The following is a 15,512-nucleotide window of genomic DNA, read 5'->3' on the forward strand; positions in this document are numbered from 1 at the left end:
CCTATATATTCCAATTAAACTGCATTCTTCCAGTAAGAAGTATAATCTAGTGTAGTAGTGGATGGAAATACAAAAACATTGCTTTTGTACACAATTTTATACTTGGAGAATTAAACGGACAGTGCAAGCACACACAGGTACGACATCATACACATAGGCGTTATAACAGTTGTTTAGAAGAGTTATTGGGGCAACACAGCAAGATCAAGAACCTTCTGTGTATAAAGCAGACTCCAGGTTACTGAAAAAACATAAAGAAAAACCCCCACTCGAACAAAGCTAACTGCCTGTAATTGTTAAGTGTACCTACTTGTTAGATATTCACTTCTTACTTTGATCTCAAGTGCACTCAGCAGCACTGAATAAACCCTCCTAGCCACACTGGATGTGCTTCCCTGCTCAGCCATCGGGGAGGATAGGCACTGACACTAACGCGCTACTTGGAGATCAAGGATCTTATCTACTTCCCCGAGAAGGGAAACGTCTGTTGAAACAATACAAATAAAGCAGTTCCTGGCACCAGTGTTCATCCCCCCCCCCCAAAAAAAAAACACAACCAAAAAGCCAAAGAAAGAAAGAAAGAAACAAACAAAACCCACCCCAGCCGAGGCGGCACACGCACGGAGTGCCAGCGCTCACAGGGGCAGGGGCGGGGAGGGGAGGCTGCCTCATCCCGGGCTGCCGCTCCCGGGGCTGCTCCGGGCGGGAACGCCGCCGGTGCCCGCGCGCCCCCGCCCGCCGGACACGCGCGGGGAGAGTCACGTGAGCCCGGGAAGCTCCCGGCACGAGCGACCGGGACAGCCCCGGGGCGGGGGGGTGTGTGTGGGGGGGAGCTGCCGTCGCCATGACAACTTCCAGGGGGAGGGAAAACTTCAAATCCCAACCGTCAGTGCAGGAGCGGCTCCCTCTTAAAGGCGCACGCACACACAGACAGACACACAGAGGCGGGATCCCTTCCCCCCTCCGCCCCCCAGGCACTGGCGATGGAGGAGGAGAGGAGGGGGGCAGCCATCGGCGCTCGCCGCGCCAACGACGAGGAGCCGAGACAAAAGGACCCGAGCTGAGAACGGGTCTCGGTCGGCAGCAAAAGGAGGGACCCGGCGGCCGCAGCCAAAGCCATAACACCCACCCTCCGCTGCCCGGGGGCGGCTTAGGACCTTCGCTTTCCCCCGCAGCCCGTCTCAGCTCCCGCCCTCCAAGAAAGCTGCCGGGGCCGCTCCTCCATCCCCGCTCTCCCCCTCTGCCCACCCGGCAGCCCCGGGCTCGAGGCGCCTCCGCCGTCCCCGCTCCCCGTCGCCTTCCCGGAGCCCGCTCGAAGCCCCGTCCGCCGCCCCCCGGTCCCGCCGCGCAGCCGGGACGCCGCCGCCGCCCCCTCTCTTACCCACACAGTGCATGAGCCGGTGCCGCCAGGAGTCGAGTTCTCGGCGGACTCCCCTGCGCTCCGCCGTGCAGCGGGGGCTCCGGCACTGGGAGGCGGCGGCAGGAGGAGCGGGAGCCGCGGCGGCCATTCCTTCTGTTCCCTTTTCCATCTGCCTCTGACCTCACGCCCGCTCATTTACATACGAGCGCGCGCTCCCCCGGCTCCTCTCCCTCCCCCCCCACCCCCCTCTGCCTCGCCGAGCGCGCGCCCGCGCCCCCCCCGGCCCCCCCCGCTCAGCATCCGGCGCGGGGAGCGCGCGCGCCGCCTGGCGGGGGGAGTGACGCGCGTTCCCGCGGCGCGCCCGCCCCAACCGGGACCCGCTTCTGCCCCGCGCACCGCGGGCCGGGCCGGTGGCCGGGCCGAGAACGGACACCCGCTCCCCTCCCGCCACCGCCCCGCTGACCATCGGTGTCCCCCGGCCTACAGTTCCCGCAGGGCAGCGCGCCCTCCCCGCTCGTCAGAGCGGGAGGCGGCGAGGCACGCCGGGAACTGTAGTTCATGAGGGAGGGGAGCGGCGCCACCTCCGAGGCTGCTCCCCGGGGAAAGCGGCGCGGCGGCCCTGCTGGAGGCCCCTGCGCTGCAGGGCCGCCCTCGCTCCGCGCCTCACAGCCCCGCGCTCAGAGCATCGCAAAAGGCGGCGCAGGTCTCGTCTTCATCGCCTGGGCTGCCCTGGATGCTGCTTGGAGCAGGGCTCGATCCTGGCTCAGATCCCCCCTCACCCACCCTGCCCCCGGGACTGCTTCCAGCCCGATCCCCCTCCGGCCCTGCGGCCGCCGCTCAGCGCTGTGCCTCCTGAACCAGCTTCCCAGATTCTCTCCGTGCGGAGATTTTCAAAGTTCTCTGAGCTCTTTCTCGGTTCACCAGGTGGTTTTCCACGGCTTTGCCTTCAACCTACTTTTTATGGGGGTGTTCATCATTTAGGCTGGGACAGGGAGATTTGCTGGGGACTGGCGTCACCCAGTATTACCCCCCACCCTCCCTTTGGAAAAGACTCCCATTGGAAAGTGGGAGTCAAGTCGGTTTAGTTCAGTATCTGGGAGCACGCCTGAGAAGGCTTACTATCAACCTACGAATGACTTAAGAACTAAAGTCAGATTAAGGTAACTGCAAGAAAGTTAACACACAAACATCATATTGGATTACTCAGAGCACTTGACAACCCCTTGGACCATCAGTTGTGCTGCTCTGCACACAATTACCCTTCGGGCTGTACCTCCAGCACACGACAGACATCCCTCCACACCAGTCTAATGTGACAATTGCTACCCATGCCTTGCAAAAGAGCAATTAGCAGACTTTAATTCCCTAGGCAGAAAGAACAAAATCTTGATGTTTTCTCAGATCCTGGTGTGTCTTTGAGTGCCTCCTCCTCCTCCACGTTCCCCTTCTCATAACAGTCTTTGTAAGCAGTGTTACTTCAGCAAGAAATAACATTTAGTGTGCTTATTTGCAGGTTGTGATAGAAAATAGAATTTAATAAGGCCACAGAAAAGACAAGACTAAGTTGCTTTTCCCCTTACTACCTGATATGTGTTGAAGGAACAGTTGGTGGAAAGAACAATGTCACCCCATATATACCCAATTTTTTCTTGTTCTAGAGTATAAGCAGAATTAACAGCAGCAATGCTGTGTCAAAGCTGCAGAAGAGCTTCAGCTTTGAGCAATGAATAGGAAGCTATTCCCCACTCATTCATCCCTCTGTGTATCTGTGTAGACTGTTAGAGGCAGGGCTATTTGGGAATGGAGCTCTTACCACATTTCGCTGGAGAATTACAGGAGAATGGCAAGAATGGAGGTGCAGCTAAAAGGCAGCCCATTGCTTCCTCCAGCTTTTCATCATGGCAGCCAGCGATAAATAGCAAGCATAGATTACCAGTCTCCTGGCTGCCTCCTTCTTCACCTCAGATCTGCTGTGAGTACCTTGGGTCTCTTACTTGCACTGGCCTTCCAAACAGCCACAAAAATGGTCAGCTGTGCCTCAAAGAAATGGCAAAACCCAAGGCAACTCTGGGAAGTCGTTGTTAAAACCCACACAAACCAAAATGTAACCTTATTTGGATGGAATGCATTGGTTTCAAACTAATAATACCACCCAGTGATTTTTTTTTTTTTTTTTACCATAAGGCTGGCTTAAAAAAAAGTAATCTATTATGCATTGGCTTCTACTGCAAGCCTTACATGGTAGCTATTTCCTTCTGAACTTCATAAAGATGTTCTTTTATTTTGTGGGTGAAGGTTATATAGAGGGATTACTTGTAGAGCACAGCCCTGAAGATCAGTTCTGCCTCCACTATAATGAACAAAACTTTAGGAACAGATGGCAGATCACATCTTTTTTTTGTGAAGAAATTTCATAAAAATAAACTTTGTGACTTCTGTAAAACAGCTAATTGAGCTTAATGAATTCAACACACAGGAATTTTAAATGAATAGTGTTTAACTGAATCCCTGAGGTTATGTGACATGAATGAGTTTTGTAGGGACAGAAATGCCCCACGTCTGAAGAGTTTTATTTTCAGATGTCTATGATTAAATAAAGAGTGGGGAAATAACTCTCCACCCTCCTCCATTTTGCAAATTTAACATACTTTTTGTTGCAATTTTAAGGTTCCTCCTGTTTGAGAGACTTCTCCAGGCATGAAAGAAAAAGAACTAACAAAACTAATAAAGCTGGTGGGCAGATTTCAGAGAGCGGGTGGAGGAAAGGGGAAAGAAAGCATTTCCCGCTGAATTTTTATAGTTGCCTAGATTTTGAACTCCTAGTCCTTCTGAAAAGACTACCTAGAAATAGGATATGCTGTAGACACTAGTTTTGAACCACTCCCTCCCTTTTGAGATGCTTCATTTTTCCAAACATCAAACTAAACAGGTAACCCAAGGATCCTTCTTCAGGGATGTTATTTTTACATTAACAGTACTTTTTTCTTCTCTATGAAAATTACTTCCCAGAAAAGAGGTTACTTTTGATGTGGAATTGCACTTGATTTTATAGAAACATTTCCGCTTTTCTGAACAAGGGTAGGGTCAAAACCCCAAAAGTTATTGAGGGCAGAAGCTGGAGCAGTGAGGGATAGTTTTGATTTAGTTAATCTTAGCTGCCTGTCCTAGATAATTTTTATGGGATCAAGACATCAGTTACTTAGAAATGGCTCTGGAGGCCAAGTCCAGTACAATTTTGTTTCAAGCTACAGGAGTTATTAGTGCTGTTCTTCCTGTATGTTTCATCTCATCTTAATTGTGGGTAAAGAGAAATTAAAATAGTCATGGATGCTTATGGTTTGGTACCACAACCCGATCAAAATCTGACATTTTGAATTAATTTTTGAACACTTTGGGGAGATTTAACTATCTTATTGAAACATTGCAAAATTCTTCATCACCAAAACCTCTTTATAATTAATCCCCAAAGGTGAAATTCACTCCAGTACAGACAGCTTTGCATGGCTCTTTGTCACATAAGTACTGCTTTGTGGAAACTGGGGGCAAGGATAAAGTGTAATTAAAACAGTCTAACTTGAACAGAACCCTGTAGCAAGACTTCTGCAGATGCTATCTGGAAATGAATATATCCTTCTCTCACAAAGATGCAATTTGTAAACCTTGAAATCGTCAGTGTCTTAAGGGTTAAATGATGAATTGTGTGATAACTTTATGAAAGAGTATTGCAGGTAATGACTGATACTTGAAAAATATACTGCAACAGAAAACAGAAGGGTAAAATTAATGACACTAGAGGAGATTTCACCATAAACACTAACATGGTCGTTTAGATACAGAATCTAACAAACTAAATAAGGGTTATTTAGTAACTAGTGTGAATATTAGATTGCAAATTCAAACACAGACAGAAGATACGTCTGCTATTCCAGATTTCATGTACACCTTATTCTTTTTCCTTCAGCAGAAGCAGCTGGACCAGCTGTATTGCGGTATGGAAAGAACACTGTGAGAAGTGGGCCAGCCCTGCCTGTGGTGGCAAGCAACTCAGCCCAGTAAAAAGATTATCCCAAAGTTTAAACTTCAAATATTCATGACAACCTCAATCAGTGTGAAGATACACAAAAATATGTTTAAAATTCAGATGTTTTTGACATCTACAGTAGGGGCCTTGTGAGCCTTGAAACTATATATATATATACCCCTATACCCCTTGCATTGCCATCATCTCTAAATGAAAATGAAGGAAAATGAAGGAAAAATGAAAACTCAACCTAATAGGAAGAGTTGGAAATGTTTCCCTTTCAAACACAGGTGAAAGGATGAGCTTTTTAATAGGGCAGAAGAGTCAGGCAGCTTCAGGTCTGCTCATCAGCTTTTGGATCACCAGAAAGGAGTAAGATTTGCAAGCATTCCAGGTTCAGACCTTTTATCTCCATGTGTTCATATAAAATTCAAAACAATTTACAAATGGTGATGTGGGGAGAGACTATAATTTAATGCATAATTTCTTATAGATGAAGAATGAAATAGCACTTTTTTACATCTGAAATCTCAGGGTACATAGAATATCATGACTGGGAAGGGACCCACAAAGATAATTGAGTCCAACCCTTGGCCCTGCACAGGACAACCCCAAAAATCACACCATACATATAGTGTATATATTTAGTGTTCAGTGACTATGTATTTCAGCAGAATATACTATTGAAAGTACTGTTGTCTCCTAATTACTGGGGCTGCTTTTATGAATCTCATCAGTATTAGCTGATACCAGTACCCTTCAACACAGGTGTACAATTTTCTACAGCTTAATAGAAAGCTAGCCAAGGTGAATTTCTAAGTGTACAACAACATTTTAACCCAAACCTCCTTTAATCTCTCTACTTAGAGAAAAGTACCTGGAAATTCATTAAATGAAGCTATCCTCAGATAGAAAGGCAGCACTAAGCCAACCAAGCCAGTGATGTGCCCCTGTTATTGACCTAATTCTAAGTATATGAAACATGATTATTAGAGGCAGATGACCATTTTTTGTCTTTGTATAGGAAGGTAAAAGATAGGAGAATGATTCTTGTGTTCTAGCAGTAGTGCTCTTTAAATTGTGAGCATCTAAATAGGTAAAACAAAGTTTGTATCTGAGTGGATGCATTCTTATCACATCATCTAATTAACTTAGCGAAAAGCAGGCAGGCTTTCAAGAACACCAATATTCTTCATGTCCTGTCTACTTATATCAATGAGTATAGTTAAACAGAGATGTCACTTCCATGCATCAAACTAACCTTGTTTGCAGCAAGCAAGCGTTATAATGAAAATCTACAATGTTTATAAAATAGATGCACTTGGTTTAACATGGATAACTAAAACATGAATAGAGCTCTCAGTTTATACCATTTCAGAACACAGTGAAATTTTCATAGGTTGTTTTCAGGTCTTTGTTTATTGCTACTGTTTGGAGACCAAGAGTCTGATCATACTGGGGCCAAAGGGTCTCATCCCACGTGTGTTCTGCTGTGCAAGAGCACACATGTATTAAGGCTACATTAAATTTAGACAAACCCTTAGAGCTAGAAAACCAGTCACAACTTTTATGGTGAGCTGAGCACATTTGATCAGAGTAAAATCATGTTACTTAACAGAATCACTCCTCAAAGCAGAACTACATTTCAGAAAGGTAGAAAAAAATATGGCTTTAAACACTACAGGCTTGTAAGGTAAAATCAAATGTTAATATGCAGCTATCTGAAACACTCTGTGGTTTTATCTTATAAAAAACAAGTAGAATATTGACTTCTGTTCAGTACTAATTTAAAACATTTATTTTTATCAAAGTGTTCTTATGAGGGTGACATATCCGATGTTACAGTACTAGCCTGGCAGAAAAAGGTGCATAAGTGAAAGGAGTCAGCTTGAAATGCCAAAAAATAACAAATTACTCTTGTATAGATTAGACTGCTGTGTTAACATGTCATTATTTCACTATTAAAATTAAATTTAGAGGGAAGGTAAAATCCGATACATACTCCTAAGTGATATCTGCATAGTGCTATCTATCAAATATGGCTGTGTTTTTCCTTCCATTTAAACTGTTATCCTATGTTCCACACAGCTGAGTAATGTCACTCACTCTCTCTAAAGTTTCCCATGTGGCCAAGTAATTTAAGTATGCCATCACCAGAGCAACTCTGCAGCTGAAAATATACTGCTATTAAACCCAGAGAGAATAGATCACTAATTGCAGCTTAATATTAGAGATAGACATGAAATACTGAGCCAGCCATCAGAGCATGCGCTGGTAATCCAAAATTATGTTATTATTGGAAAGACAAAGAACTGTTTTTATGTCTTCATGAATGACTTTTACAATTACACTAGCTGAGAACTTGCTAAAGCTCAGTAAGACAAGGGCTGCTACTTCTGCTCTCCAAGAGAGCCATTGCCCAGGAAGCAGAGCATAGAGTACCACCTCCTCGGTCTCTAGCATCTCCCCAGGAGAGGATGTGTGTGTGATTCTCTGAGGAGGAAGGTGTATGCCTGTAACAGGTTTTTGTTTTTACTGCAGAAATTCATATTTTTGAGTCCTTTGCACCTCTTTTCAACTGTAGTTTCCAGTATAGGCTGCAATTTTTTAACCAACCTAAGCAGCATCCACCATGGGTGGCAGAAAATAAGACTGAATGGCTCATTGGTCACTTGGGTAAAGCAGTTTGTTTCCTGTAGCATCTCTTGCAGAATTATTGCCCCTTGAAGTAGAACTTTGCATGGTTTGATTTAGAAAAACTATTTTTATTACATCTTATCAGTTTTATGTAAAACCTTTCTTTTACCTTAATTGCACATGGTTTAGGTTATGTTCTGAATCCCTCACTCACCTCCCCTTACCCTCCTTTCCTACCAATCCCATATCTTCCATTTTCAAGCTAAACATCTTGAATTGAAAAAAAAGTAGAAGAAAGAGAAAAGAGGGAACATTGTGGATGAAATTCACCCCTCTTTTAGCAAAAGAGAGCAACGTGATTTCTCAGACACAAAATAATTTGAAAAAAAGGACCTGGTTATTATTGAAATGCAACTCTTTTACTAGCTAGATCAGTGTTGTGGGGTTTAATTTGCTGTGGCCTTATGTTGCTTCATATAACTGCATTCTTGAAATGTTTAGGTTTTGCCTGCTGGTTCTCAAGAGGTATTTTTTCATGTGATTTTAATCAATTTCAGTAGTGCTGCAAAAGTACTGAAAACAGCATTTCTATTATGCAAAGGCAGTTAATTCAACATAATCAAGACATTCTTGTATTGTCCCTTTTTTTTTCATACTTGAATTTTAAAATCAAACACATGGAACTTTTTTTGTGCATATTATTTCTCAAGTAGTTTTTTAAACTTTATTTTGTTATTTTCTTACATTGTCTGGTGATTTTTGCATTAATTTTTCAAGACTATTTTTGTATTAGGTCAATTCAAACAAATTAACAAAACAGTTATAGATTCATATTAAGTATTCCTTTTTAGGACTGCATGAAGTAATCCCCCAGCTAATAAAAAAATGAAGTCACACTAGGCTGAATATGACAGGCTGAACAATTCCCCACTGGACTCCTGCTGAGAAAATGAGACAGAGAAGATCTACTGCAGATCATCATAAGAGAACACTTAACATTGCTCTTGTCCTTTCCCATAATTTGATCATCCTTGGAAAAGCCTTTTTCATTCCAAGAATTCACGGGTTCAGATGCAAACAGAATTAATCTTTTCCTTCTCTACCTTAAGCAAGGCAACTTCCTCTAAAGCCCTAAACATTTGTTTCTTCCTTTTCCTCCTCTTGTTTGAAAATGTGTTTAAGTTCCTACCATTTGCCTTGAAGGATGTTTTCACAGCTAGATGTCCATATTCCGTGGCAATACCTCTCCACAGTGCAGAGTAAGATGGCTAAGAAACTGGTATGGAGCAATTCAGAGCAATGCTGGGATCCTGCTCCTTCCAGTTTGGGCATAGTGCCACAGAGATTTACATCTGTTCCTTCTTCACTCAGTTTCTCTATCCTATTACTTTCCATTTTGCATTTTTTGTTGCCCTTCTACTTAGGGTTGAATCAAGGTATGTTTTCAACTTTTTCTGCACTATTATGTTTGTAATTTCTTTCAAAGAAAAGCCAAGAGGCTCCTGTCTTCAGGGATTCTACAGTCTTGGGCTTAAACACACAGCAGAATTTGAGATGCAAGTGTGAAAGCTGGCAATATTTTGTTTTTTAAGGTAGAAGTTCTATCTTAACAGTAGTGTTTTTCTATTAAAAATAAAAAAAAATCAAACCATAAAGTTAAATGTTACACAAATATTGTTACAAGCCAAGGCTGCACCATCACTTCATCAGATTTGACTGATAAGGTTTCATAGTGAATACTTTTCATACTCTTATAAGCCCTTCCGATTTAGATTATTTCTCATATTGTTAACCTTTTATATATTCTCACAATCAGATTTTACTCAACATTTATCAACCAGGTGTTGCTGCCTTAATATAGATTCCAGTGAGATTCAACTAGTCATTTAGACTGGAGGGTCAAAGGAGGTGCTAGAAATGTCTTGAGCCAACAGCATCAGTTGCTGATGATTTAGGTGGGCTCTAGTCTTTTACCATTGTAACTACAGGACTGGGAAACTGGAGTAGCTTTAGATACAAAATCATCATAGAAATGGCAAAAGCTTTTAAAATCCAAAGTAATTTTGATCTTGATTTAGGATCAGTGGTGTTTTGTTTTGTTTGGTTTGGTTTTCCCAATTTTTATTTATTTTGAAGATACCATCCCTAGATGTTTTCTACCTCCAGTCATCAGGTTCCAAAAAACTGTAAGACCTCATGCACTTCCATTAGTAATTCAACTTGTTCCATGGCCACTTTGATTTCAGACAATGCCTCTGCCAAGTTCCCTCCTTCCAGAAATAAAGGGCTCAGCATAAGGATCTCCCTGTCTTCTCCCACCTCCAACACTGATGCAAAGAACTCATTAATCTCCTTAGCAATGGCCTTGTCCTCTGTGAATGCTCCTTTTATGTGTGGAGTGCTACTTCTAAAATAAATCTCAGCTCCATTTTCACATTGACCTTGTACAACTGTTTTGCATGGTTATTAGCAACAGATTATTGGAAATAACATCTTTTTACTACTAGGATCAATATTTCTTATCAGTGAAAATATAGATTTTTAAACCATCTTGCATTTCCTTTCTAGGAAAGGAAAGGATAGGAAGAGCATAATAATGGCCAGTCTTCGCAAGCGAAGATCCGGGGAAGGTCTTTACACCTTCCAGCCTGCGCATTGGATTTTTTAGGTGAGACACAGTGTGCGCGGAACTGAGCCCACCCTTTAATCCTAAGGTTCATCTGCCGGGGCCAAGCGAGCTTGGACAGTGGCAGTGAGGTCCTTAGGACGTAGATGGGTTGCCTTTTACAGAGCTAATGAGCTCCACCTGCCCGGGAGTGGCCCTGACCGGGAATCGAACCCGGGTCTCGGCGGTGACAGCGCCGCGCCCTTACCACTAGACCACCAGGGGCTCCAGGAAGAGCATATTAGCTAGAAAAAAAAAAAAAATAGAATCTAAGTCTCAGAGTTATCACTGTACATTCAGAGATATTAGGGCTTTTAGTGGAGGTGCTTTTATGTTTGGTATGGCCTTACCAGGACTGGCCTGGAAGGCAGGAGCTTTGTCAGCTGCTGGGAAATTCCTATGTAGCTCTGTATGGCTCTGTAGTTTGATAGACAGGAACTGGTGCATATGTGAAAAATAATCTCCCCAAAACTACCTGATGAGCTAAGACAGACTTGTCCCATCAGGTGAAACCAGTGCAGGTCAGCACAATTTGCTATGATGTACAACTATCTTTATGTATAGAGTGCTATGCTAGTGTACAAATTCACCAGTGCAAAATTCCCACTCACTGGTATCCTGGTGCTTATCAGATTTCCCTTACCAAAACTGTCATGTTTTCACCCCAGTTATCACCATTCTCCCCACAGAAGGCCCCTGGGTAGATGTGTCAGAGCTTCAACAAGACTTGCACGGTCCAGCACAAGAAATGTTGTGCATTTACAAACTAAAACTCCTCTTCCCTTTATTTTCATATGTGGACAATCAGTTGGTTAAGTGTAGGGGAAACTGATAAAATATGTTCTCTCTCAAACAGTTAAGCTAATTTTGTGCCCAGTGAAGGGATAACAGTAACAGGGTTCCTACCTCTGTGCAGTTAAAAACATTTCTCAAATTTAACCAAACATGCCAATTCTCATCTTACTGTTTCTTGTCTCTACAGGAATACAGTCACAGCACTCAGAGGTTTTATTTCCCTCTGACACACACTCTCCTGTTATTCTCAGCTTCTCAAAGCTTTTGGTTAAAACAGCCATACTTTCTCTTGTTAAAGATACCTGAGCCCTGTGCTTAATGTTTAAAGAGCTCCATGTGTACCCAATTAGGAAATGAATTAATTTAGTGGACGGCTAGATTAAGTGCCATCTGTGGCCTGATTGTTTCTTAATTTGAGTACTTCTGGTCAAAGTTGTCGTAAAGTCTTGTACAACATATGACAAATCAGTGTTACCCAAGGATGTCTTGATATGAACAGAGTTCTACATTAAGTGTTCAATATTATTTCACAGTGGCATGATTTCAAGAACATCATCATACTCAGGCCAAAAATACTCAATGGATATGATCAATATTTGTGAGATTTTTTGGATAGTCCTCAAAATCCTGTTTTTTAAACAAATAAGAAATGACAACTTTCTTTTAAAAAATGTACTTCACAATGAAATATTTTTTTTTATATTTTGAAGTCATGTTTGTTAAGTGAACGAGAGAAAAAAAATCAGTGTTGATAGGGGCCTCAGAAATATTTTGAGTGTAATACTAGCCTGTCATAAGTGAGAGAGGAAATAAAGAGGTATTTCTACATTGCAGTCACAAAATCAGCCATATTCCAGAGTTCGACTTTGATTTTATTATGATTTTTGCTGGTCTGTTCTCTGGATTATCAATGCACTTAAAAAGGAAGAAGAAGAACAGGCATCAGAATGTTTTTAAAATCTCGAAAGTGAGATATTGAAAGTAAAATTACTTCAGCTTCCCTGCTTGAACATAACTTTCTGAACCACATTAACCTTTCTAGAGGAACTCATTGGCCTGTGCTGTTGTCTCTGGATTTTTTTTGACAGTTGACGCCTAGAATATGTTATTTTGTAGGAAATGCCTGTTTCTTTTTTCCTATAAATGCTTTCCATTTGGCTACACTAAGACCCACACTTTATATAATCAACTGAATGCAATGCAATAAGCTCATTCTCACTGCCCTTGACAAATGGAGCAATTTTTTTTATTAGATACAAGTTTTCATATCTTGGATTATCTGTTTACTTTCAGATCATTAAAGAAAATGACAAAATAGTAAACCAATTTTTAGGAGTACCAAATACTGTTGGAGTCTTCTGTCAGCATTTTCTGATGCATGCTAAACAAACTTATTCAGCAAGGATTCCCTATTGACAACTACGTTTTCATCTTCAAATGAGCATTAAAAATATTTTGTTATATTTCTAATAAAATAATGTCACTCAAGACAAAGTCAAATCCAGAAGTATAGAATGCCACAATTTATAAATTATTCCCTTGTTGTTTCAGCAGTCAATAACTTTTTATGTAGCTCACTGTAGAGAGAATGGTAATCAAAAAGAACATTAAGTAATTTCCAAAATGTAAAAGAGACCAAAAATACTTTAACATGAGACACACGAAATGTGTGTGAAAGGTATTCAGCTAAGCAATAACATGCCTTGAAGCAGGGAAGTGCACATAAACCAAACCTTTTAAAGCCAATATGCTTCCTTAAAATGCCCGTTTATAACATTGAAAACAAACAAAAAAGTAAACCTTAAAATGAAGAAACAGTTCAATTCTATGGAGAATCCAGATCATCTGCAACAGATTTTTTCTCTCAGAACCAATGCTACATATATATATATATATATATATATATACATACAAACCCCAGTAGCAGTCTCTTGTCATGCAAGCAGTGCTCAGTATGAAAATTAAAGTCAATAGAAAGGAAGAGAAACATATTCGTAGACATTTTTCTTCCTTCGCATTTCTTCTTATACAAATACGGCAGAATTAGAGAGATGGGTGAATGTGGTCTTACCAGTGAGGCAAAAGTATCTGAAGAAAGGGTCATCATGCCATGTTTTTCCTACTACATACTGAGAAGAAATGTTGATTCTTTGTACAAGTGACAGGCAAGAGTAGCTAGAGGAAGAGGCTGTAAGGAAACCTTCTTGGTACAAGCTATACGAACCTCTGAGCTACATAAGCTTCTAGAAGTTTCATTTTAGAGAGGTTTCATTTAATTTTGGTATAGCGTGCTTAAGAAATGATGACTTAGAAATCATCTTTCCTCAAAATATTAACTGATCTAGTAGTCATCTTGCATCTCTCCCTGAGGACATCATGGAGTACCAGCAGATCTTTCATTTAAAAACAAAAACAAAAACAAAACAAAAAACCCCCAACAAACAATGAAGCAACCCCAAAACAGAATTAAAAAAACCTGTAATGTGCCATCTTCAAAAGAATCAGAGCAAAGGAAAGTATATTCAAATAATTACACAGTACAAGAACTGAGAAATGCAAAACACAAGCTAATCACTCCCTAAATGAGGGCTATAAATCAACATCTCTTTTCTTTTTTTTTTCCTTTCTTCTACAAGAGATGCATTTCAGATTAGAAAATAAAACACAAAAGCTATTTTTATCTAACCTAATCACCCAAGCTTAGAGCTATAACAAGGCCTCTCCTGATAGTCAACTGAAGTTTTTGTACACAGTTTACTCTATGTTATGCTTTATCAATAAAGCTGTGACTGGGCCCTCTGGGTGTTGCAGTCTATGCAGGTGAGGTCCATGGGGGAGAAGGAGGTAGTTGCCCTTGGAACGGTTAACCACATTCACCTGGGAGAAGGTGCTGGTGTAAAATAATAGGATTATTTACAATAATTACAGTAAGTGATTTCTTTACTACATGATGAGAAAAACTCTTGCCTTTTTGGAGATTGAGAAAGAGTCTGAGGAAGAGGACATAGTGAATTTCTACAGGAAACAAATTTATAAAAGAGTGTTAAGTTATAGTACCATTAATGCTCAAATAGAAAATAGGAAATAGAAAAGTTGTCTTTGTTGAGGAGGTTTTACAGAATGTATTCAGTTTGAGAAGTTTCTGGGCAAGAAAAAAGAACTCCAAGGAAGGTCACAGCCTCTAGGGCTTAGCAGGTAGGAAACAGATTTGTTCTCAGGTCATTTTATAAACATATTTCTCAATATTTCTGAATTTGCTCTAGTTACAGATATAGTTTGTTCTACTTCATTATTATTAATCCAAAACTACTTCTTTTTAGGGATTATAAATCTAGAGCATTTTTGGGTGAACTGATCTTTTAAGAAGGGGAAAGTGAACTAATGTCAGCTTCTGGCTGAATTTGAGTTATTTTTTTGTGTAACTTAAAGCCTTGATGCTGTAAGAAAATTCATGTGGACAAGTGTTTACTGGTCCAAAATTTCCATCCAAGATTTCAAAAAATTCCATCCTTTTTAGTTGACTGCAGGTAAAAAAAAAAGATATTTATATTCTTGTTTCATTACTCATCTCTGTATCTGCAAAATAATTATTTCTGTAACCATTCTGTAACCAATTTTTGTCACTTTTCACAGGTGAATTTTTAGTAAAACTTGGTTTAAACTATGTGAGACTGAGTCTGTATAAAGTGTCTTTTTGTTCTGGAGAAAAGTGTAACACCAAATCTGAAATATAATATGCACAGAGATAGTTTCCTACCCCTGAAATGAAATGCAGTGAGTTAAAACCTGACAACAATTTTCAGAAAGCAAAGATCAAACTTTGGACTAATTGATGCCCTTTCTGATGTTATAACTGCATCTGGCTCAATTCTTGTGTGAGCAGAATAAATTACATTTATGAAAACCTGGTAGTTTTTCAAAGTAACTAACAATATTTTTCCACTTTTTATTACATATATTGGAAAATGTTTAGTAAACACAAAGATGTGGAACTGCTTTTGTCTGATTTCATTGAACATAAAATATTCTGCTGA

The 15,512-nt window shown here is 41.1% G+C and overlaps 1 protein-coding gene across 5 annotated transcripts in view; it reads right to left on the bottom strand.

The window, feature by feature from the left end:
• The window catches only part of LCORL (ligand dependent nuclear receptor corepressor like), an 82,167-nt gene extending 80,614 nt beyond the window's left edge, over positions 1-1,553 (bottom strand). For all 5 annotated transcript variants that reach the window (XM_050338761.1, XM_050338757.1, XM_050338759.1 and 2 more), the window contains exon 1: positions 1,382-1,553. In XM_050338761.1, the coding sequence (XP_050194718.1) occupies positions 1,382-1,529 (148 nt within the window). In that variant the 5' untranslated portion in view covers positions 1,530-1,553. The remainder of the gene's footprint in view (positions 1-1,381) is intronic.
• Positions 1,554-15,512: the final 13,959 nt, after the last annotated feature.

The sequence above is a fragment of the Myiozetetes cayanensis genome, unplaced genomic scaffold, assembly GCF_022539395.1.
Source record: "Myiozetetes cayanensis isolate MyiCay16 unplaced genomic scaffold, myiCay2020 scf7, whole genome shotgun sequence".
Lineage (NCBI taxonomy): Eukaryota > Metazoa > Chordata > Aves > Passeriformes > Tyrannidae > Myiozetetes > Myiozetetes cayanensis.